Source organism: Pseudophryne corroboree, chromosome 3 (assembly GCF_028390025.1).
Source record: "Pseudophryne corroboree isolate aPseCor3 chromosome 3, aPseCor3.hap2, whole genome shotgun sequence".
NCBI lineage: Eukaryota > Metazoa > Chordata > Amphibia > Anura > Myobatrachidae > Pseudophryne > Pseudophryne corroboree.
Window position 1 is genome coordinate 9,108,529 of NC_086446.1, and position 24,887 is coordinate 9,133,415.

Here is a 24,887-nt window from a genome sequence, read left to right on the forward strand (position 1 = left end):
GATTATCGACTCATTATTAGATAGGACCAACCTTCCTTCTCATGCTTCCACGATGTCCCTCCATAGAGCCTCTCACACCTTCATTGCCTCCTTGAAACTTCACGGCCTTTGTGGCACCTGGCGTCTCAAACACCCTCATACTAGAGACTTTACCCACTACTCTGCCCCACACCAACACTTTTCCAGGATCGATATAATCAATTTCTCTTCTATTACTTCACTGATCACTGACACTGGCAGCACCCCATTCACCTGGACAGACCACAAAGGTGCCTACATCTCTGTAAATATATAAGGCTCCCCCCTCAGGAGATATAAATGGTGCTTGGATGACTCCCTTTTGCAGCACCCCTCTGCGCTGGCTGGAATGAGATTGGCAATCACCCACTAAGTAGATTATTTATTTTATTAACAGTTTCTTACATAGCGCAGCAAATTTCATTGCGCTTTACAACTGGACACAATAGTAAGACAAAACTGGGTAATAACAAACAGTCATAGAGGTAGGAGGGCCCTGCTCGCAAGCTTACACTCTATGGGGAAATAGGCATTGATACACAAGGATAGGTGCTATTTATTGCATACAGTAGTTGTCCACCAGATTGCAAAGGTTCTTGGTGGGCTGCATGATATCACCTCACTGCAATGATGAACCAGGGTCAGGAGGAAGGGAGCATGAAGAAAATATGTGGGGGATATGTGTGGACTGTACTGTGAGGATATCATTGGATAGGAAAGCTATGAAGGTAATGTGAGTGGTTCTGGAATTTGATACGCTTGTCTGAATAGGTGAGTTTTCAGGGAACGCTTGAAGGTTTGGAGACTAGAGTCTTATTGTACGTGGTAGGGCATTCCACAGAGTGGGTGCAGCCTGCAGAAAGTCCTGTTATCGTGCATGGGAGCAATTAATGAGTGTGGATGAGAGACGCAGATCTTGTGAAGAGCGAAGGGGCCGAGTTGGGAGATATTATGAGATAAGAGATGTATGTTGGTGTAGTATGGTTAATAGCCTTGTGTGTAAGTAACAGCATTTTATATTGAATACGGTAGAATTCCAGCAGCCAATGGAGGGACTGACAAAGTGGGTTTGCAGATGATGAACGTCTGGCGAGGAAGATTGGCAATCACCCACCTCCAGTGTTTTCTGGGAAGCCTATAAGGATACCATATTCCCTCATCACCCAATCCTTGGCAGTTCGGAAAAAAGCTGCATTGAAGATTCAGTCTGCTGACCTTTTATAACTCACCTTATAATATAGCAGATATTCCCATCCGCTGCTGGAGACGAGAGTGCATCCATACTTTGTCCAACATCTCCTTACCTACTCTTTAAAACACTCAACTAGATGTACTTAATACTTGTACTTCAGCTGAGGAGATGATGGCTGCTATAAACTCCATGCGCACATCTGCCGCCCCATGCCCTGGCGAGTTTCCATCCCAATATTATAATCTGTTTGCGAAAGAACTGGCCCCACATCTTACTTTCCTGTTCAACGTCATCCTAGAAGGCACTTCTTTCACTTCTGAGATGACCTGTTCAGACATCGTGGTAATCCCAAAGTCTCCAACTATAGGCCAGTTTCGCTGCTGAACATGGATCTGAAGATCTACGCGAAAATCTTAGCTAACCGCCTAGATCCTCTGCTACCGTAGCCGATTCACCCCGCTCAGATCGGGTTCATACCAGGACATCAGGTGTCAGATAACATAAGAAGGACTATTGACCTGATTAATTATTTTCAGAAATGGAAACTCCCCTCTCTTGTTTTGGAGCTCGACGCAGAGAGGTCCTTTGACCAAATCTCCTGGTCCTTTGCTTTTTTTGGTGTTTTTAGCAAAATTGTTTTTTTCCTCAACGGTACCGGACAGGGTTGTCCACTATCGCCTCTAATATTTGCACTTGTTATGGAACCTCTGGCGGTGAAGATTTGCCGCAATATGGTATGTACGTGCCCTTCTGAGCACAAATTGCTTTATACACCGATGATATTTTAATCTCTTTTACTGACCCAGCCCGATTCCTCCCGCCTCTCCTGAGATAGGTCTTTATCCTCAAAACTCAGGCTACAAAATTAACGTCGACAAAACAGATGTTCTTGACTTCAAGTGCTGTACCTTGGTGTTTTACTTATAATCATCAGCTGTTGCAGGTGAACTATCCTCACCTTCTAGATGGCATAAAATCTGATTTGCTTGAGTGGTCTAATTACTAAATTTTCTGGATATGCAGAATACACTCCGTTAAGATGATCATCCTCCCTCAAATACTGTACCTCTTCCAAAACCTACCAATATATATCCTCATTTTTAAATCTTTGCAATGCCAAACCTTCCACTTCATTTGGAGCCACACACTCCCACGTGTTAAACTTAATCTTCAGCGTCCTTCTAGAGTGCGTGGTCTTGGTATTCCTGACTTTAGAAAATACTATTACTCTGCGCAACTCCCTCACTGCGTACAATGGTGTAACCCGGGTGGAGTGGGGAAGACTACTGAGGCAGAGGAGCTGGGATTAGCCACATCTTTCTTATTGTGGCTCCCTAGGATTTGCCGCCCTCGAGCAGTTCTCTCCCATCCTGTAGTATCCCGTTCGCTAGCTATTTGGGATTTTGTTAATTCAGCTTTTCCCCCTGGTTTGTGTAGGTTCTCCTTTCCCACCTGGCTCTTGGGGAATATATATTATCTTAACAATATCACTACTGAAGCTATTTTCCTCAGTGTTCAGACATTCGTCATGGAACAGCAATCCCATCCACAGATTTGCTTTCTACAAGTGAGACATTTCCACTCCACAATCAGCTCAATTCTCACTAACAGAAGTTTATCCTCTTTTGAACATATCTTCTGGAAACACTCCTCCACTAGGGTCTTAATCTCCAGCATATATGCTTTGTTAGGTGAGGACTCTGTCCATGACCAGGATCCTCATGAACTGACATGGGAATTGGATCTAGGACACGCCATAGACAGTGCGGATTGGGCTGAAATATGGGATAACGCCACTTCTAGTTCCGTCTGTGTGAAAATGAAAGAAAATGTTTATAAACTGCTTTATCGTTAGTACTATGCACCCTCCCGACTAAAAGCCATGTTCCCTGACACAGATCACACGGATAGGTGCCGGAGGGGTTGCGTGGATGAGGGCTCTTTTCTAAATATCTGGTGGTCCTGTCCAATACATGTCAGCATATGGCAGGAGATCATCTCCTTACTCTCGCACCTTTTTGACACCACTATCCCTTTTGATCACAAACACTTCCTGCTCCCCGACATGCTGCGACGGTGTGGCTTGACTGCTAGCCACACGGTCGCAGTGAGAATTTCTTCTTGATTTCATACTTTAGGCAATATAGGGCGGTAAGCCATAGCCTCCCCCCCTCCCCCATCTATTGTCCTCAGCTGTACTGTATTGCAGCTGAGAACAGTAGATGAAAGGTTTATGCTAATAAACCTTGGTGGACCTATGCGCAGCAGAGAAGCCAAGATGAGCGTGCCTCCATCTGTATCTCTCACTAGTGTGGTGCCCCGGGGTGGTTTGCTTGGGGTGGTCTCTGGGTGTGCTGGGGGTGTACCTTAAGAATGTTATGAACCTACCCAATGATGGTTACCTGGACGCAGTGGGTAGTCCCTTACTTTTGGCCAAAATTATGCAGAGAACCTCACTTTTACTTGATGTTAAATATATTACAATTCTGATTAGTAATGTTTGGCGAATGCACCGGCATTCCCTTTTTTTCTGTGTTTGGCACTACAAGTATCAGCATAGTAGCACCTCTCATTATATATGGTTAGGGTGTGCAGTCTGGGATCTTCTATATATTCTATATCGCTTATATGTATGTATATTTGAAGGTGGAGATCTTTCAGCCTGGAGTGACACCCCTCCCATCTGCCCCTGATGGTTTTTAATTACGAACCCTTGCATTTGCTGACTGCACCTTGAACAAGGCACTATTAATGGTAAGACCTGAATAAATTTACATAGTATGGTAGTACTATAGGGAGAGTTTGGGGCGTGGGACTCCCTGAGTTGGCTTGGCTGGGCTGTTTCTGGGCATCTTAATAGCCAGGCTGCTACAGGAGAGATGGTGCCTAAATAACAGGGGAAAAGGTTTCCTTTTTTATGGAAAATGCAACTCTTCCACTAATAAGATGTCTGCAGTTGTGTATCTCACTGCATTACCCTATTTGTACACAATATAAAAAGTGTTTTTATACATTAGCAGGTTGTGTACAAATAGTGTAATGCCATTTCTGCAATGCATACACATGCCACTTACATATATTATACTCCCATTAGGTGTCCATCCATACACTGGTAGGCCTTGGTGGGCACAGGTCTTGAGTTAATTACATCCCAAAAGGTATCAGACTCTACATATGGAAGTATACAATTTCTTGCTTGCATCTTTTACGTATGAGAAAAACTGAAGTAAAGACAATCAAATTATAGATATCTTAATCAGTATATTAAGTATAACTGCAATTATGTTTCATGTATACTGGTATTCACCAAGATTATATTTTTTTAATTAATAAAACCTTCCACATTCAGAACATGAAAATTATTTCTCATCCGTGCAAGTTCTCTGATGTATAACAAAAGTTGATCTGTATAAACAACAATTATTTCTTCACAGAACATTTCTCGCTTTTGGAATATTTAGAATATTGCTACAACCCCATTTCAGATCTGCCAGTTCATTTACATTGCTTTTTTCCTGTGAATTTTCTGATGTAAAATCAGTATTATTTTATGAACATGGAAATGGTTGCTCACCTGTGTGACTTCTTTGATGTCTAACAAGAGCTGATTTCCCTGTGAAACATTTCCCACACTCAGAACATATTAAGGGATTCTCAACTATGTGATGTCTCTGATGTTTGACAAGAGCTGATTTCCATGTAAAGCATTTCCCACACTCAGAGCATGGAAATGGTTTCTCACCTGTGTGACTTCTCTGATGTCTAACAAGAGCTGATTTCCCTGTAAAACACTTTCCACACTCCGAACACGGAAACGGCTTCTCCCCTGTGTGACGTCTCTGATGTGTAACAAGAGTTGTTTTTTGTGTAAAACATTTCCCACAATCAGAGCATGTAAATGGTTTCTCACCTGTGTGACATCTCTGATGTATAAAAAGAGCTGATTTCTGTGCAAAGCACTTCCCACAATCAGAACAGGAAAATGGCTTCTCACCTGTGTGACTTCTCTGATGTTTAACAAGATCTGATTTCTGTGTAAAACATTTCCCACACTCGGAACATGAATATGGTTTCTCACCAGTGTGACATCTTTGATGCGCAACAAGATCTGATTTCTGTGTAAAGCACTTCCCACACTCAGAGCATGGAAATGGCCTCTCACCTGTGTGAGTTCTCTGATGTGTAACAAGATTTGATTTCCGTGTAAAACATTTCCCACACTCAGAGCATGGAAATGACGTCTCACATGCATTAGCTGGCTGATGGGTAATAAGCGGTGTGTTCTGTGTGAAACATTTGGGATCTACAGAATAGGGAACTATTTTATTTACTCTAAATACTCTACAAGTTCCAATATCTGAGTTATCAGGACAACCTTCCCCATCATTAGAGGGATCAGATGACACATATGCAGTGTGAGGGACTGGATGTATAATTGGGTTTTCTTGTGGAGAATCTCGTATGATGTCCTTATCTAGTTCACAATCTGGAGATTGCATGGGAAATTCCTCTGAGACATTCCAGCTGTTCCATCCATTTTCTAGAAATAAAATAAATAAATGGCGATAATAATGTTACCCCATAACAAGTTTCCTTTTTTCGATAAAGTCTATGGTTGCGCAAACGTGGACAGACAACAAGCAGTAACATCTACCTCTAAGATTAAAGAGACTGATAGACTGTTGTTTTCTAGCACTTACTCCATTGCCTCAGAACATGTTTGGAGGACATTACTGAAACAGTGGCACATTATTCCGAGTCACAAAACTCTTGGTCTGATAGGCCGTGACCCATCTCTTTTCTGTTAAAGGACAAGTAACAATATCAGAGAGCTTAGTGTCAAGACAGACGTAGGCTCCGTCAAAACACAGAAATGGATTTCAGCCAAACCATGAAGTTTACAAGTGCCACGGGTGTCTCAATTTGCCGATCCTAAATTTTGTTGATCCACTGTGTGTGCCGCAGCTGTGTCTGGCAGTAGCCACTGACCTTCTGGGACCCAAGACGCAGCCAATATCATGGACACTGTAACACCCTTCCTGGCATGTCATCTCTCCTAAGGGCAACCCTTGACTCACAGAGCTGCCCTGGCCGAACAGTGTGAAGCAGCTGCCTTCATTTTAGTCTTCAGCATCACTGTGCTATTGGAGCATAACAGGGCGCTTCTTAGTGCCTGGTACCGGGACCACTAACCCCACCTCTTTAAAGTAGAGCCCCCTGACCAACTTTTCTACTCAGAATCCCGACTCCTTGCACCAGGTGAGTATGTCTGCCCTCCTGCCTTCCCCGTGCAGTCTACTGCACCAGGCCGAGCAATAGCAACCAAGTGCCTGTCTTCTCCATCCCCATTCTGTATGAACTTTCTGCCTAAAAGTTTGGTCACCAAGACATGTCTGTGGCTCTCACCTCTGCTGCTCCACTCTTCTAGTCATACACCTACTCCTTCTTTCCTCCCTCTACGGCTTGTGTACTAAGGAGGAAAGAAGGAGGATGCTACAGTGTCCAGGAGACTGGCTGCGTCTTGGGAAATTGGTACATTAATTTGTCCCTATGTTTAATTGTGTTACATTTATCAGATATTATGATCAGTTAGTTAAGGTTCACAATTATTGTTCTGTCTTCATTAAATTATGATCTTGTATTTATTGACTTTAAAGTCCGTGAGCTATAATATTATTAGTGCTAGTATTATTGAAGGTTTTCATATACTTGTGATATTCTGTATTTTTGTCACATTTAAAATAGGATTTTAATTACCTACCGGTAAATCCTTTTCTCGTAGTCCATAGAGGATACTGGGGTCCACATCAGTACCATGGGGTATAGACAGGTTTACTAGGAGCCTTGGGCACTTTAAGAATTTAATACTGTGGGCTGGCTCCTCCCTCTATGTCCCTCCTACCAGACTCAGTCTAGAAATTGTGCCAGACGAGACGGTCAGGAAGGATGTAACAGAACAGTGGTGAGATTCGAACCAGCACGCACAAACAAGAGGAAAGCCAAGCTAACCCAACTTGAACAGGAACAGAAACAGCTGAACCAACAATACGTAATGAAGTAGCAATGCAGGAACACGAAGCACTGGGCGTGCGCCAAGTTTCCTCTACGGACTACGAGAAAAGGATTTACCGGTATGTAATTAAAATCCTATTTTCTCTTACATCCTAGAGGATACTGGGGTTCCACATTAGTTCCATGGGGATGTACCAAAGCTCCCAAACCGGGTGGGAGAGTGCTGAGGTTCCTGCAGAACTGATTGACCAAACTGAAGGTCCTTAGATGTCAAAGTATCGAACTTGTAGAACTTAGCAAACGTGTTTGAACCTGACCAAGTAGCCGCTCGGCAGAGCTGTAAAGCCGAGACACCCCAGGCAGCTGCCCAGGAACAATCCACCGACCTAGTAGAGTGTTCCTGTACTTTAGGAACCGGCAATCCTGCCGTAGAATAAGCATGCTGGACAGTAAGTTTGATCCAGCGAGCAATATACTGCTTTGAAGCAGGACACCCAATTTTCTTGGGATCGTAGAGAACAAACAGCGAGTCAGATTTTCTGTGACGAGTCGTCCTCTTTACGTAGATCCTCAAAGCCCTCACCACATCCAAGGATTTAGAGGTATCAGACGTGTCCATAAACACCGGAACCACAATAGGTTGGTTGATATGAAACGCAGACACCACCTTAGGAAGAAATTGCTGATGGGTTCTGAGTTTAGCTCTATCTTTCTGAAAAATCAAATAGCGGCTTTTGTGAGACAACGCCCCCAGTTCTGACACACGCCTTGCGGAAGCCAAGGTAAACAGTGTAACAGTCTTCCACGTAAGAAAATTAACGTCAACCTCCTGTAAAGGTTCACACCAGTCCAATAGCAGAAAACGCAACACCACGTTAAGATCCCAAGGTGCCGTGGGAGGCACAAAGGGTGGATGGATGTGTAGAACACCCTTCAAGAACGTCTGAACCTCAGGAAGGGAAGCCAATTGTTTCTAGAAGAAAATGGACAAGGCCGAAATCTGGACTTTCAAGGAGCCCAAATGTAGGCCCACATCCACACCTGACTATAGAAAAGGATAAAACATCCCAGTTGAAATTCCAGTGCAGGAAAATTCCTGTTTTCACACCACGAGACATTTTTTCCAAATACGGTGGTAATGTTTAGACATTACCCCTTTCCTAGATTGGGTCAGGGTCGGAATAACCTTGTTCGGAATGCCTTTCTGGGCTAGAATCTGACGCTCAACCTCCATGCCGTCAAACGTAGCCACGGTAAGTCTTGATAGACCCCTGCTGCAGAAGATCCTCTTGAAGAGGAAGAGGCCACGGGTCCTCCAGGAGTAACTCCAGGAGATCCGCATACCAGGCCCTTCTTGGCCAGTCTGGAGCAATGAAAATTGCTTGAACCATTTCCCTTTTTATTCTTTTGAGAATCCTCAACGGAAGAGGTGGAAACACGTACACCATCTGGTAGACTCATAGAGTCGCCAGAGCGTCAACCGCCGCTGCTTGTGAGTCTCTCGACCTGGAACAATAGCGCTTGAGCATCTTGTTGAGACGAGAGGCCATCATGCCGATTTGAGGAATTCCCCACCGACGCATCAAGGACTTGAACACCTGCAGGTGAAGGCCCCACTCTCCTGGATGGAGGTCGTGTCTGCTGAGGAAGTCTGCTTCCCAGTTGTCTACTCCTGGAATGAAGCTTGCCGACAATGCCACCGCGTGTCTTTCCGCCCAGAGAATTCTTGTGACCTCTGACATGGCTGCTCTGTTCTTTGTTCCGCCCTGTCGGTTAATGTAAGACACCGCCGTCATGTTGTCCAACTGAACCTGAATGGCTCAATCTTGAATAAGATGAGACACCAGGAGAAGGGCGTTGTAAATTGCCCTTAGTTCCAGAATGTTGATCGGAAGGATGGCTTCCTGACTTGACCACTTTCCTTGGAGCTGTTCCCCTTGCGTGACTGCTCCCCAACCTCTGAGGCTTACGTCTCTAGTTAGTAGAATTCAATTTTGAATCCCGAACCTGCGGCCTTCGGTCAGGTGAGACATCTGAAGCCACCACAGAAGGGAGATCCTGGCTTTTGGCGAAAGACGTATCCTCTGGTATACATGTGAAGATGCGATCCGGACCACTTGTCTAACAGATCCAGCTGGAAGGGCCTTGCGTGAAACTTTCCGTACTGCAGTGCTCTCGTAAGAGGCCACCATATTTCCTAGGAGGCAAATGCAAAGTTGCACTGAAATCCGGGACGGACGTAGGACGCGCCGCACCTTGAACTGGATCACAATTAAGCGCCTTGAGTCCTACTGGAGAAAGAGCGCTATATAAATAAAATGATTATTATTATTACCAATGCCTTTTCCATTGGAAGGAACACTCTCTGTGCCTTCGTATCCAGAATCATTCCCAAAAACGGAATCCTCCATTGGCAAGTTCAGAATCCACCCGTGGTCCTGGAGAAAACGAATCGACAGGGCAATGCTGTGCAACAGCTTCTCTCTGGACGGTGCCTTGATAAGCAGGTCATCCAGGTACAGTACTATGGGGGTAATTCCAAGATGATCGCAGCAGGACATTTTTTAGCAGTTGGGCAAAACCATGTGCACTGCAGGGGAGGCAGATATAACAAGTGCAGAGAGAGTTAGATTTGGGTGTGGTGAGTTCAATCTGCAATCTAATTTGCAGTGTAAAAATAAAGCAGCCAGTATTTACCCTGCACAGAAACAAAATAACCCACCCAAATCTAACTCTCTCTGTAAATGTTATATCTGCCCCCCCTCTCCCCCTGCAGTACACATGGTTTTGCCCAACTGCTAAAAAATTTCCTGCTGCGATCAACTTGGAATTACCCCCTATGTTCATTCCCTGCATGCGGAGGAGAAACATAATTTTTGCCATTACCTTGGTGAATACCCTCGGTGCCGTGGAGAGGCCAAATGGCAGGGCCTGGAACTGGTAGTGACAGTCCTTTAATGCAAACCTTAGATAAGCCTAATGAGGCGGCCAGATCAGAACATGAAGGTACGCATCGTTGATGTCCAGAGACACCAGGAATTCCCTTTCTTCCAAACCTGAGATCATCGCTCTCTCAGAGACTCCATCTTGAATCTGATTACCCGGAAATACGGGTTCAGTGACTTGAGGTTTAAAATGGGCTTTACCGAACCGTCCGGTTTCTGCACCACAAACAGGTTGGAATAATAACCCTTGTTTTGTAGGTGAAGTGGAACTGGAACAATGACCTGAGTCTGTAACAGTTTTGAATTGCTGCCTGTAAGATCAAACTTGCTTCTGGAGAAGCTGCTAAGCCTGATTTGCAGAATCTGGGAGGTGGGAGTTCCTGAAACTCCAGTTGGTATCCCAGGGTGAAAAGATCTTTTACCCAGGAATCTTGGCAAGACGTTGCCCATATGTGACTGAAATAACGTAACCGGGCTCCCACCTGCCTGTCTTCCAGGCAGTGTGTGCCACCGTCATGCTGAGCTTTTGGAGGAAGCAGACCCGGAGGCCTGATCCTGAGAACCTGCAGCTGCGGGTTTTCTGGGTTTACCTCTGTTCCCTTTGAAGGTTGTAGCAGAACCCTTGGATTTGCCTTTGAACTTCGCTGTTCTAAAGGACTGCAGTGTTGGGGCGAGTAGGTTTTTCTAGCTGGCACTGTTGAGGAAGGAACGTAGACTTACCTGCCGTAGCTTTGGATATCCATGGATCCAGTTCATCTCTGTAAACGGCAGGCTTTCCACGCTCCATCTGGAAACTGCATCCGCAGTCCACTGGCGTAGCCATAGGCCCCTGCGTGCTGACACTACCATGGCCATGGTGCGTACGTTGAGTACACCAATTTCTTTGATGGCTTCAACCATAAAGTTAGCAGAATCCTGGATATGCTGCAGGAGTAAAACAACATCATCCCTTGGTAAGGAATCTAAATCAATTAGAATACCTGACCACTTGGTAACAGCCTTAGTGATCCATGCACAAGCAATAGTGGGTCTCTGGGTCAAAGTGTATAAAGATTTGAGTCTCGTCTCAATCTTGTGGTCAGCCGCGTCTTTTAAGGACGCCGCCCCAGGAACAGGTAAGACTACATTACGCGATAACCTGGATACAGATGCATCCACAATCGGTGGGTTTTCCCATTTCTTCTTATCCTCTGCAATAAAAAGTAAAGGAAGAAATCAGTCTCTTAGGGATTTGAAACTTCTAATCAGGGATTACCCACGTTTCTTCAAAGAGGACATTTAATTCCTTTGAAGCGGGGAAAGTAACAGAGGATTTCTTCTTTGTATTAAAGTAAGATTCCTCCTTAACCTCCTCAGACTTGTCAGGGATGTGTAACACAGTTCTGACACCCTCAAAGAGGGCCTGAATTCCCTGTGACAGGACGGCATCACCCCCACTCGTATCTATTTCACCCTCCTCATGATCTGATGTATCAGGATCCGAGTCACCCTGCATGATTTGGGCAAGGGTACGCTTTTGTGGGCAAATGGAAGGAGTTTGGGGTGCAGGTATGGGAGCTGAATCTCTATGTATCAGATGACTGCCTCAAGAATTGTGTTTCCTTTTCATTATTAGACAGCTTTGTGGAAATATTTGAAATCATCCCTATAATGGAAGCTAACCACGGGGGTTCAGCCCCAACTGGACTGGGAGTGAACACTATCCTGAGCACAGGAGATGAGAGACATTCAGCTGTACAAGAAACACAGTCCCTGGACATTGCAAGGGACACACACACACACACACACACACCACAATGGGGAACACCGTATATGTAGGCAAAGTCTCAGAGAGACACAGAGCTTGGAGCCAGCCACACAGCATCCCTGTCAGCAGTAGTAAACTAAGCTGGGTCGCAATATATGTGCACCAGTGTAGTGTTAACAACAACTACACTGCTCCACCCCCCCCTTAACTACGACCCCCTGGTACCACCGTAGGGTCCGGTCAGAGGAGCTGCGCGTCTCCAGCAGTGCTGCATTACCCATGGCTGCAGAGGAAATGGCGCTGGAGAGCCGCTGGAACCAGTGGAAAGCCCCGCCCCCTAATATGGCACACTTAATGTTTATACTGGCCCTGAGGAATATTTCACAGTACCACCTAGATGTCCAAACACTGTTAGCTTTGTGTGTGTTGCCAGTGTGGGTAAAGTGGGAGATCCAGTGCACCCCTCATAGCGGGACCCCGCCGCAGCGTGTCCGTCTGAACCTACCCAGAGCGCAGCCTGTAATGAGAGCTGCGCTCCTACCCTAGTGCCGCCAATCCCGTCGGTGACCTGCTTACCAGGGCGCCGGTGCTGTACTCCCCACTCTTCTTTCTTCAGGCTCTGTTAGGTGGTGGCGGCGGCGTGCTGCGGGAGGTTACGCTGCACCATGGTGTGGCTTGCAAATAGATCCCTCAGGAGCTCAGTGTCCTGCCAGCAAGAGAAAGGGGACCATTAGCTCTCTAGGAAGTTGGGCCGTTCTCCCCCCTAAGTCCCACGAAGCAGTCAGGCTGTTTCCAAAACAGCCCTGACTGAAATAAACAAAAAAAAAAAAAAAATCATGTAAAAATACTCTTCAGAAGCTCCCCAAAGCGTGACCGCCTCCTCCGGGCACATTTTCTAAATGGAGTCTGGTAGGAGGGGCATAGAGGGAGGAGATTGTGCACACTATTAAATTCTTAAAGTGCTCAAGGCTCTTAGTGGACCAGTCTATACCCCATGGTTCTAATGTGGACCCCAGTATCCTCTAGGACGTAAGAGAAAATTCTTTATCAGAATATATTATTACTAGTTACCAGTCCGTCAAAATGATGGAACATAGACGTGAGGTGCAGCGTTTGGCTTTTATTGTATAGGATTTGGTATCACAATCTCCCCTAAGAAAAGGTGCTAGCATCTGCAATTGAGACAGCTAAACATGTTTTAATGATTTTGTATCTTTAAGTATCGCTGGAAACCCACTTTCTAACTGCACTGACTCTTGTGCCCACATACACGCAGGATTAAATTTCAGAATTAATTAGCTTTATCAAGACCTTGATAAAGCTAGTTACAGCGAAACGGACGTAGGCTACAAATGCAGGTGGTGCCAAAGATGTAAGTATTGCAGGAAACCCACTTTCTATTTGCACTGACTATTAGGAACACATACACGATTACATTTTAGAAATTCTGAAATTATCATTTACATTTTAGAATTAATTAGCGTTATCAAGGCCTTGATAAAGATAGCAACAGCGAAACGGCCGTAGGCTACAAATGCCCGCTGTGCCAAAGATGTTATTTTATTAACCAAACATGAAATTTAATCCTGCATATAAGAGAAACACAGAGCACCATTCACTGTACTCTTCTCATTGGTCTGCCACATCCTTGTGCCTTTCATTATCAATTTTGTGTACAGATACCACCAACAGGCACCTCAACTGAACTTGCTACAGACCGCTGCCACGGACTGGGATGGGAGCTGACTGCGCCACTAGAGCTCTCCCGGCAAACAGGATGGTCCCAGTGACAAGATAGCTTTGCAATCTCACCGCAAGTGCTGACTCCTGATTGAGAATTATGGATTCTGACACTATATGTGCATACCACCAGCAGACATCAGACGAGTTACCTACTTAACCAGCGGTGAGTTCAAGCCAGACTCACCTGTGAACAGACAGGAAAAGCATCACCACTGCACTGACACCGAGGTGTCTCATCAGCATTCACAGCCACTTGGTCTGCTTATATTTCTCACCATTAGTTCATTATATAGCAAGGCTGACTGACACATTATATTTCTGTCCTACTGCAAAGCCCAGATTTGGATACCATTGATTATACCCTATTTGCACATTAAATCACAGTGAGATTTTGATTTATGAGTGAGATTCCATCTCTCTTTCATTAAATACATTATTTTGCTATTATATTAGTATTATTTTGATATTACATTGGTATTTTGGGTGATGTGTGTAGCGCCACCCACTATCTTTTTATGTGCAAATATTATTTAGAAGTGTAAAGTCTATAGGACTGTATCCACCTACTCTGGACGTGGCCACAAGAGGACAATCGAAACCCAGATTAAACGGCATAGTAAGAGTGGTAGAAAAAGAGCCAAGGGAATCCAATAAAGACATACAAGGTGAAGGTACTTTAGTTTCTTGTCGCACCATCAGACACTGTTTGATCGATTGGGCTCCATGGAAGAAGACCCTGGGGGACAGCTTTGAATGGGAATTGGAATTAACACAGAAATGGTCACTCCATCTATGAATTCAGGGAAGACAACGCTGTGGCAGACAAGAGCCAGAAATCTAATAAGGGCTGATGGCTCCTGATGTATGAGATACCCCAGAGAGTGTGGGGAGGAAACTGGTCAGATCTCTGGGCTGGTAACACACAGTGACATGATGTGAGGGGGAGAGCAGGAGTATAATAAGGGCTGATGGCTCCTGATGTATGAGATACACCAGAGAGTGTGGAAGACACTGGTCAGATCTCTGGACTGGTAACATACAGTGACAGGATGTGAGGGGTAGAGCAGGAGTATAATAGGGGCTGATGGCTCCTGATGTATGAGATACACCAGAGAGTGTGGGGAGGAGACTGGTCAGATCTCTGGGCTGGTAACACAGTGACATGATGTGAGGAGAGAGCAGGAGTATAATAGGGGCCGATGGCTCCTGATGTATGAGATACCCCAGAGAGTGTGGGGAGGAAACTGGTCAGATCTCTGGGCTGGTAACACACAGTAACATGATGTGAGGGGGAGAGCAGGAGTATAATAGGGGCTGATGGCTCCTAATGTATGAGATACAACAGAGAGTGTGGGGAGGACACCGGTCAGATCTCTGGGCTGGTAACACACAGTAACATGATGTGAAGGGGAGACCAGGAGTATAATAGGGACTGATGGCTCCTGATGTATGAGATACACCAGAGAGTGTGGGGAGGAGACTGGTCAGATATCTGGGCTGGTAACACAAAGTGACATGATGTGAGGAGAGCAGGAGTATAATAGGGGCCTTGACTCCCCCACTGGGTATATACATTTCCCTCATTAATTTGTACTTACAGAGGAGGGTGTAGGATAAGAGATTGCTATAGTGACTGAGCAAGGTGAATATGTGACTCTGTTCTGTATTAAGTGATTATTTCTCACCTGTGCTGATATCTGTAGGGATTTCCTCCTCCTTACACTGCTGATCACCCCTCACATACGTCTCTTCTTCTCCGTCTGTATCTTCTGCCTTTATATCAGTCACATATGTCTCTTCTACCTCTAACACTTCTATCTTAATATCAGACAGATTTTCACACTAAAAACATAACATAAAACAACACATTAATAATTAATAGTATAACGTCAGTGTATAAGACAAAAAGTTGCTCTAAAGATCCTATAGTCACAGTCACTTTGGTATACTGGGGAGATCCTAAATCCCACTTACCTGATCCTCCTGTGGGATCCTGTGATTCTCCTCTGTACAATCCTGGGAATACAGAGGACGGGGACATCTCTCTGGGGTATCTCTGTTACTGGGTCCATCTGTAGGAGACGCAGTGACTGAGTACAGTGTATATATGTGATTATCAGGTGATGTGTGTACAGTAACCCAAGCAGCTATGATGTGATAGGGAACAACTTTTTAGTTACCTTTATAAATAATAAAGTATATTCACTGCAGACTGTGGGGTTATAGGGAAGGCTGAGGAGTAGGCAATAAGCAGTTAAACTTTTGGAGATAAGCCCCCCCCCATCAATCTTTTTATGCCACCCTACCTCCTCCAGTGTAAAGCTGATCTGGATGCTCCCGTCACAAGCAACCCAATGCATCTGCCTGGACACTGCTATCCTACTAGCCTCACCTAATCACTTCCTGCCACCATCTTGCCTGAGATCAGATGACTGCTGCTCAACCAATTCCAGTCCAAATCTTGTACACATGACTCCAGGGACCCCTATATAAGTCTCTCCTTGTCCACTACTCATTGCCAGAACAACTTCTGCTGTATCCTGCCTACTACATTCCAGTCTGCAGTATCCATCGTTTGACTCCACAATTCAGTGTGTTCCATCTGCTGTTGTGTGTTTCTCCGGCGCTAGCCAGTCCTGCTGAGCACTATCCATAATCTCCAGTACATTGTTATATGCTTCAAGTTCCAGCCAGTTTTGTCGCATATTATTTTGGATTCCTGTGTAACTGTGTATTTCTCCAGTGCTAGCCAGTCCTGCTGATTATTATTCTGGACTGCAGTGTCAGCTGTGTATTTCTCCAGTGCTAGTCAGTCCTACTGATTATTATTCTGGACTGCTGCGTAAGCGGTGTATCTCTCCAGTGCTAGCCGTTCCTGCTGATTATTATTCTGGACTCCTGCGTAAGCTGTGTATTTCTCCAGTGCTAGCCGGTCCTGCTGATTATTATTCTGGACTCCTGCGTAAGCGGTGTATTTCTCCAGTGCTAGCCAGTCCTGCTGATTATTATTCTGGACTCCGGTGTCAGCTGTGTATTTGTCCAGTGCTAGCCAGTCCTGCTGATTATTATTCTGGACTGCTGCGTAAGCGGTGTATTTCTCCAGTGCTAGCCAGTCCTGCTAATTATTATTCTGGACTCCGGTGTCAGCTGTGTATTTCTCCAGTGCTAGCCAGTCCTGCTGATTATTATTCTGGACTCTGGTGTCAGCTGTGTATTTCTCCAGTGCTAGCCAGTCCTGCTGATTATTATTCTGGACTCCGGTGTCAGCTGTGTATTTCTCCAGTGCTAGCCAGTCCTGCTGTTTATGATTCTGGACTGCTGTGTAAGCCGTGTATTTCTCCAGCGCTAGCCAGTTCTGCTGATTATTATTCTGGACTGCTGTGTATTTATCCAGTGCTAGCCAGTTCTGCTGAGTATTATACTGGACTGCTGTGTATTTTTCCAGCACTAGCCAGTCCTGCTCATTATGATTCTGGACTCCTGTGTAACTGTGTATTTCTCCAGTGCTAGCCAGTCCTGCTGATTATTATCCTGGACTCCTGTGTAAGCTATTTTTCCAGTGCTAGCCAGTCCTGCTGATTATTATTCTGGACTGCTCTGTAAGTTGTGTATTTCTCCAGTGCTAGCAAGTCCTGCTGAGTATTATACTGGACTGCTGTGTATTTTTCCAGCACTGGCCAGTCCTGCTGTGTGCTATCCACATCCTCCTGTGCATTGCTGTAATTTCCAGTCAGTTCTGCTAAACAACATTCACAGACTCCTTTGTAAGCAGTGCTCTCAAGTGCTAATCAACTAAGCTCAGCGCAACCCACAGACTCCTGAGTGCCCGACAGTCCTGTTAATACCCTTTTGTCTCCTGTATGTCCATCATCAAGCTCCAGTCAGAGCTATTTACATTTATCTGCTGTCCTGATTGCACCAATACTTGATCTGTCATCACAGACTTCAGTTACTCCAGAAACACTCTCATAGCTAGCCTGTCTCCCATTGTACTAATAATATTCTTCAGGATGTTCCTGTGGTACCTTTTTTTTTGCCTATTCACCAGGGTGTGGTATGGAAGGTCGACAGTAACTAGGTCGACAATGTCTAGGTCGACAACTATTGGTCGACAGTAACTTGGTCGACAGGGTGTCTAGGTCGACATGAGTTTTTAATGTTATTTTGGTGTGGTTTTCTTCGTAGAGTGACCGGGAACCCCAATTAGTGCACCGCGTCCCCTCGCATTGTGAAAAAATCATGTCGACCTTTTGACCTGTCGACCTAAAGACCCTGTTGACCTAGACACCCTGCGACCTAGTTGCTGTCGACCAATAGTAGTCGACCTAGACATTGTCAACCTAGTTACTGTCGACTTAGAGACCGGATCCCATTCACCAAGTACTTTAGTTAGCAGCTGGAACCAAACTAACACAGTGGCATGATGTGAGGCAGAGAACAGGAGTATAATAGAGGCTGATGGCTCCTGATGTATGAGATACAACAGAGAGTGTGGGGAGGAGACTGGTCAGATCTCTGGGCTGGTAACACACAGTGACATGATGTGAGGGGGGAGAGCAGGAGTATAATAGGGGCTGATGTTTCCTGATGTACGAGATACACCAGAGAGTGTGGTGAGGAGACTGGTCAGATCTCTGGGCTGGTAACACAGTGACATGATGTGAGGGGGAGAGCAGGAGTATAATAGGGGCTGATGGCTCCTGATGTATGAGATACACCAGAGAGTGTGGGGAGGAGACTGGTCAGATCTCTGGGCTGGTAACACACAGTGACATGATGTGAGGGGGAGAGCAGGAGTATAATAGGGGCTGATGGCTCCTGATGTATGAGATACAACAGAGAGTGTGGGGAGGAGACTGGTCAGATCTCTGGGCTGGTAACACACAGTGACATGATGTGAGGGGGGAGAGCAGGAATATAATAGGAGCTGATGGCTCCTGATGTATGAGATACAACAGAGAGTGTGGGGAGGAGACTGGTCAGATCTCTGGGCTGGTAACACACAGTGACATGATGTGAGGCGGGAGCAGGAATATAATAGGAGCTGATGGCTCCTGATGTATGAGATACAACAGAGAGTGTGGGGAGGAGACTGGTCAGATCTCTGGGCTGGTAACACACAGTGACATGATGTGAGGCGGGAGCAGGAATATAATAGGATCTGATGGCAATTGATTCATCCACTGGGCAGATACATAATCCTCATTAGTATGTACTGACAGAGGAGGATGTAGATTAAGAGTTTGTTGTACTAACAGAGCAAAGAGAATGTGTGACTCCTGTAATAAGTGATTATTACTCACCTGTGCTGATATCTGTTGGGATCTCCTCTTCCTTACACTGCTGATCACCCCTCACATACGTCTCTTCTTCTCCCTCTGTAACTTCTACCTTTATATCAGTCACATACGTCTCTTCTTGTTTTATGTCTTCTACCTTATGATCAGTCAAATCTTCACACTGGACCTGCAAAAAATGCCACATTAGTAATGTCTGATATTACAAAGATTACACCGTATAGTATCAATGAATACGATACACACAGCTTCTCTACAATCATATAGGGGTAAAATAATACATGTGTGCTATAAATGAAACAATGTGATAATTCTAAAAAAAAGAAATACACTATATGGACAAACGTATTCAGATGCTATTACACCAGCAGGTACTGTAATGACATTGTATTCAAAATTAGAGTTATGGTACACTTACCATGCTTAACTTTTTGAGGTCCATATGATCCACAGTCCTTACATAGGAGACATTGGGGTGTAGGTCGTAGGAGTCGACTCGGCACTACACAATTAAGCTTTTAGCTCCCAGGATGCAGCGGTCCTCCTCCTCATATACCCCGCCCCCCACCCTAAAGAGGTCGGTTTTGTTAACAAGCCCAAGGCAGGAGCAGGATTTCAGGAAAGAAAGAAGACCTGAACATACAAAACACACTCGCCCACATAGCAGAGAGGAACATCATAAAGGGAAAATATTAAAAATACCCCCCCCCCCTCCCCCCCAAAGACAGGTGTGTCAGGGTGGGCGCCCTGTGCATCCTATGGACCTTGAAGAAAGAGAGTTAACGATGGTAAGTCTACCATTTTCTTCATCAGAGTCCATAGTGATCCACAGTCCTTACATTGGGAATGTCCTAAAGCAGTTTCCCTTAAGGGTAGGGACGTTCCTGAGTAGACAGGATAATCCAACGCCCAAAGGAACCATCCTGACAGGCAAAGGTATCAAAAGCATAAAACCTCAGGAACATGTAAACAGAAGACCACGTAGTAAACAGAAGACCACGTAGCTGTCTTGCAGAGTTGTTCTGCAGTAGAACTTCAGCAAGCCGCCCATGAGGGATCTACAGAACGTGTAGAATGAGCAGAGACTGTATCTGGGACAGGAAGATCTGCTCGAATGTAAGACTCTGCAATAGTCATGTGAAACCACCTGGGCAGTGTTTGTATACTAGCTGGCCAAACTCGCTTATGGAATCAATACAGGGAAATAAAGAATACGTTTTCCTGATCACTTTGGTACATTCCACGATAATCCTTAATGTACGAACCACATCCAATAAGGCCTCTCCAGGCAACAGATCCATGGACTGAAAGGCTGGAACCCCTATCTCCATATTTAGATGACCCACCTTGGTCTGGAGAACTGCCCTATCTTGGTATCTATCAATAGCCAGGAGAAATAACACCTTTGCAAACAGCCACTTAAGGCCCACTGTCTCTATAGGCTCAACTGGGGAAGTCTTAACAGCTTACAAGACCTGGGATAAATCACAGGGGCCACTGGACGTACAAAGGGAGGCTGGATATGTAGTACTCCTTGAAAAAAAAAAAAAAGTATGCCCATCTTGTAGTGGAGAAATCTTTCGTTGAAACCACACTGATAGTGCAGAAACTTGTACTTTCAGGAATGCTACGCAAAGACCAAGGTCTAACACTGCTTGCCGGAATGCCAGTACCCTGGAGACCCTAAAGGTAGAAGGGTCATAGCGCCTAGGCACACACCACTGAAAATAAGCGTATCAAATCCGGTAATAGATGCAGGCTGAAGATGGCTTACGAGCCTTCAACACTGTCTGTATCACTGCATCTGAGAAACGCTTAGCTATGAGGTCTGATGACTCAAGAGCCAAGCCATCAAAGACAGTCGAGCCAGGTCCCGATGCAGATAGGAACCATGAGACAACAGGTTTTGGTTGCTGTGGTAGTAAGAATTGCATGCCCATGGAAAGATTTTGGAGATCGGCGAACGAATGGTGCCTCGGCCATGTGGGAGCTATCAGTATCACGGTGCCTCCTTCGCGTTTGTAACTGCGAAGAACTCTGGGTAACAGCGATACCGGAGGAAATAGGTATCTCATTTGGAAGGGCTAGAGCGTTCACGAAGGCTGTTTGTGGATCTTTGGTCCTGGATCCATAGATTGGGACCTTGTGATTGTGATGAGAGGCCATCAGATCTACATCCGGCAGACCCCATCTGTTTACCAGGTTCCAGAAACACTTTGGGGGACATTCGCAGTTGTGGCCGTCCTGCTGACTGAGGAAGTTTGCTTCGAAGTTGAGGTTTCCTGACAGAAACACAGCTGAGATGGCCGGAATGTGAGCCTCGGCCCACTGGAGCACACGCTCAACCTCCGCCATAATCAGATGGCTGCGAGTGCCCCTTGATGGTTCAGACAGGCAACTGCAGTGGCGTTGTCAGACTGAATCTGAACAGGCCTGCCCTGGAGGAGTTCTTGAGCCTGAACGAGAGATCTGTAGACTGCTCAAAGTTCTAGGACATTGATTGGCAAGCAATTTTCGGCTGGAATCCACTGACCTTGAAAGACTTGTGGACCGGTTACTGCGCCCCATCTGGAGACTGGCATCCGTGGTGAGGGCCACCCAATCCAGAAACCAGAACAGCCGTCCTCTGTCCAAGTGCGACGTTTGTAGCCTCTAGGTGAGAGACAGATGTATCTCCAGGGATAGTACCATCGTCTGGGCCCTGATCTGATGATACTGCCCGTTCCACCTGGAAAGGATCAGATGTTGTAGGGGCCTGGAGTGAAACTGGGCATATTCCACCATATTGAAGGTGGAGACCATGGACCCCAGAACCTGCATTGCCGAATATATGGACACCCAGGGATGTGTAGTAAGTTTCGGACCCTTGTCTGCAGTCTGGCAACTTTGTCTGCTGGCAGGAATAGCTTCTGGGGGTAATTGAGATCTCATCGCAGCAGCAAATGGGTAAAAACCTGCACTGCAGGAGGGGCAGATAAAACATTTGCAGAGAGAGTTAGATTTGGGTGGGTTATTTTGTTTCTGTGCAGGGTAAATAATGGCTGCTTTATTTTTACACTGCAATTTAGATTCCAGTTTCAAACACAACCCACCCAAATCTAACTCTGTCTGCACATGTTACAACTGCTCCACCTGCAGTGCACGTGGTTTTGATCATTTGCTAACAAATTTGCTGCTGCGATCAGATCTGAATTAGGTCCCTCTGTTACTGCAAGTACAGGAGAGTCCCGAGATGCAACATCCAATGTGAAGGGACAAGGGAGGACTTTTCCCAATTGATCAGCCACCCGTGAGTTTGTAGAGAGGCAACGCTATTTGAAGATGGTGGTGCAAAACTTCCTGAGACTGTGCCAGGAGCATCAAGTCATCCAAATATGGGAGCACCCTGCCATAATCGTCATCAGCTTGGTAAATACCTTTGGAGCCGTGGCCAGCCTGAAGGGTAGTGCCTGAAACTGGTAATGCGGAGGACTCACTGATGAGTAGGTGCTATAAGGACATGTAGGTATCCCGAATATCTAGGGATACCATAAAGTCCCCTGGCTCTGACGCCACAGCAATAGACTATAGTGTTTCCATACGGAATTTGAGCACCCACAAAAACTTGATGAGATTTCAGAATGAAGATATGCCAATAGGTCCCATTGGGTTTCCGAATCGAGAAAAGGGGGCAGTAAAAACCATTTCCCTGTTGTTCTCGGGAAACGGGGATAATAACCCCTATGTTGAGTAAAGACTGAACAGTTCCTTGAAGAACCATGGCTGCTCCTGGATCCGATGAAGGACGGGTGCAAAAAAAAATACTGGGGGGCCATCTCACAAATGAGAGGGCATACCCGTGAGAGACCACTTCTCCCACCCAAGTGTCTGTAGTTGACTTGCGCCATGAGGCTGCGAATTGCAGAAGCCGGCCTCCCACCCTGGGGTCCCCCAGGAGGTCCACCTCGTCAGACAGAGGGCTTATCCCCCTGCTTGGGGGTCGGGCGTCTGGCCGCCCAGGCTTGCTTAGTCCGCGACTTAGCCTCCTTGCTGGAGATAACCTATCGTAGAAAAGCTTGCCCTTTCTCTTTGCCAAAAATTCCCAAAGGAAGATGTCCCAGCCTTCGGGTTCTGCAAAAAAACTGAATGTTTCCAGTGAAAGGCAGAACTTCCAACATGGGGGTAAATTTACTAACATTCGTAATTTCCGAAAAAAGGTCAAAGTTCAATCACGAATGACATCGACAGTGTAAAACTGCAACTTTTTGAATTGATTACGATGGATTTACTAAGCTGTCGTATTCGGGTTTTTCTTTTCTTCCGATGTCGATGTAATTCGTGTTTTTTTACCTATTTTTACGGCAGTGATTAGCAAAACACTGCCGTTTTTTTTTACAATCAATCTCGGCCGGATCTGTGTGATCCGTGCTGGGGTTCTTATTTTTTTTTTTTTAATTAAACAATGTAAAATCCCAAAAAAAAATGCGTGGGGTCCCCCCTCCTAAGCATAACCAGCCTCGGGCTCTTTGAGCCGATCCTGGTTGCAAAAATATGGGGGGAAAAATGACAGGGGTTCCCCCATATTTAAGCAACCAGCATCGGGCTCTGCGCCTGGTCCTGGTCCCAAAAATACGGGGGACAAAAAGAGTAGGGGTCCCCCGTATTTTTAAAACCAGCACCGGGCTCCACTAGCTGGACAGATAATGCCACAGCCGGGGGTCACTTTTATATAGTGCCCTGCGGCCGTGGCATCAAAAATCCAACTAGTCACCCCTGGCCGGGGTACCCTGGGGGAGTGGGGCCCCCTTTAATCAAGGGGTCCCCCCCCCCAGCCACCCAAGGGCCAGGGGTGAAGCCCGAGGCTGTCCCCCCCCATCCAATGGGCTGCGGATGGGGGGGCTGATAGCCTTTGTTGTAATTGAAAAGATATTGTTTTTAGTAGCAGTACTACAAGTCCCAGCAAGCCTCCCCCGCATGCTGGTACTTGGAGAACCACAAGTACCAGCATGCGGCGGAAAAACTGTCCCGCTGGTACCTGTATTACTATTACTAAAAAAATACCCAAAAAAAGACAAGACACACACACCGTGAAAGTATAATTTTATTACATACATACACACATACATACATACTTACCTTATGTTCCCACGCAGGTCGGTCCTCTTCTCCAGTAGAATCCAAGGGGTACCTGTTGAAGAAATTATACTCACGAGATCCAGGGGTCCAGGCTCCTCGGCAAATCCAGGGTTAATCCACGTACTTGAAAAAAATAAAAAAACGGTGTCCCGACCACGAACTGAAAGGGGACCCATGTTTGCACATGGGTCACCTTTCCACGAATGCCAGAAACCCACTTTGACTTCTGTCTAAGTGGGTTTCTTCAGCCAATCAGGGAGCGCCACGTTGTAGCACTCTCCTGATCAGCTGTGTGCTCTTGTCCTCACTGACAGGCAGCACACGGCAGTGTTACAATGTAGCGCCTATGCGCTACATTGTAACCAATGATGGGAACTTTCTGCCCTGCGGTTGACCTAAAGTGACGTCACCGCTGACCTGAAAGTTCCCATCATTGGTTACAATGTAGCGCATAGGCGCTACATTGTAACACTGCCGTGTGCCGCCTGTCAGTGAGGACAGGAGCACACAGCTGATCAGGAGAGTGCTACAACGTGGCACTCCCTGATTGGCAGAAGAAACCCACTTAGACAGAAGTCAAAGTGGGTTTCTGGCATTCGTGGAAAGGTGACCCATGTGCAAACATGGGTCCCCTTTCAGTTCGTGGTCGGGACACCGTTTTTTTTATTTTTTTCAAGTACGTGGATTAACCCTGGATTTGCCGAGGAGCCTGGACCCCTGGATCTCGTGAGTATAATTTCTTCAACAGGTACCCCTTGGATTCTACTGGAGAAGAGGACCGACCTGCGTGGGAACATAAGGTAAGTATGTATGTATGT

At 45.8% G+C, this 24,887-nt stretch overlaps 1 protein-coding gene across 1 annotated transcript in view; it reads right to left on the reverse strand.

Annotated features, from left to right (window-relative positions):
- Window positions 1-392: 392 nt before the first annotated feature.
- The window catches only part of LOC135057023 (zinc finger protein 271-like), a 215,022-nt gene continuing 190,527 nt past the window's right edge, over window positions 393-24,887 (reverse strand). The window contains exon 6 of the mRNA XM_063962886.1: window positions 393-5,372. Coding sequence (XP_063818956.1) covers window positions 4,759-5,372 — 614 coding nt within the window. The 3' untranslated portion in view covers window positions 393-4,758. The remainder of the gene's footprint in view (window positions 5,373-24,887) is intronic.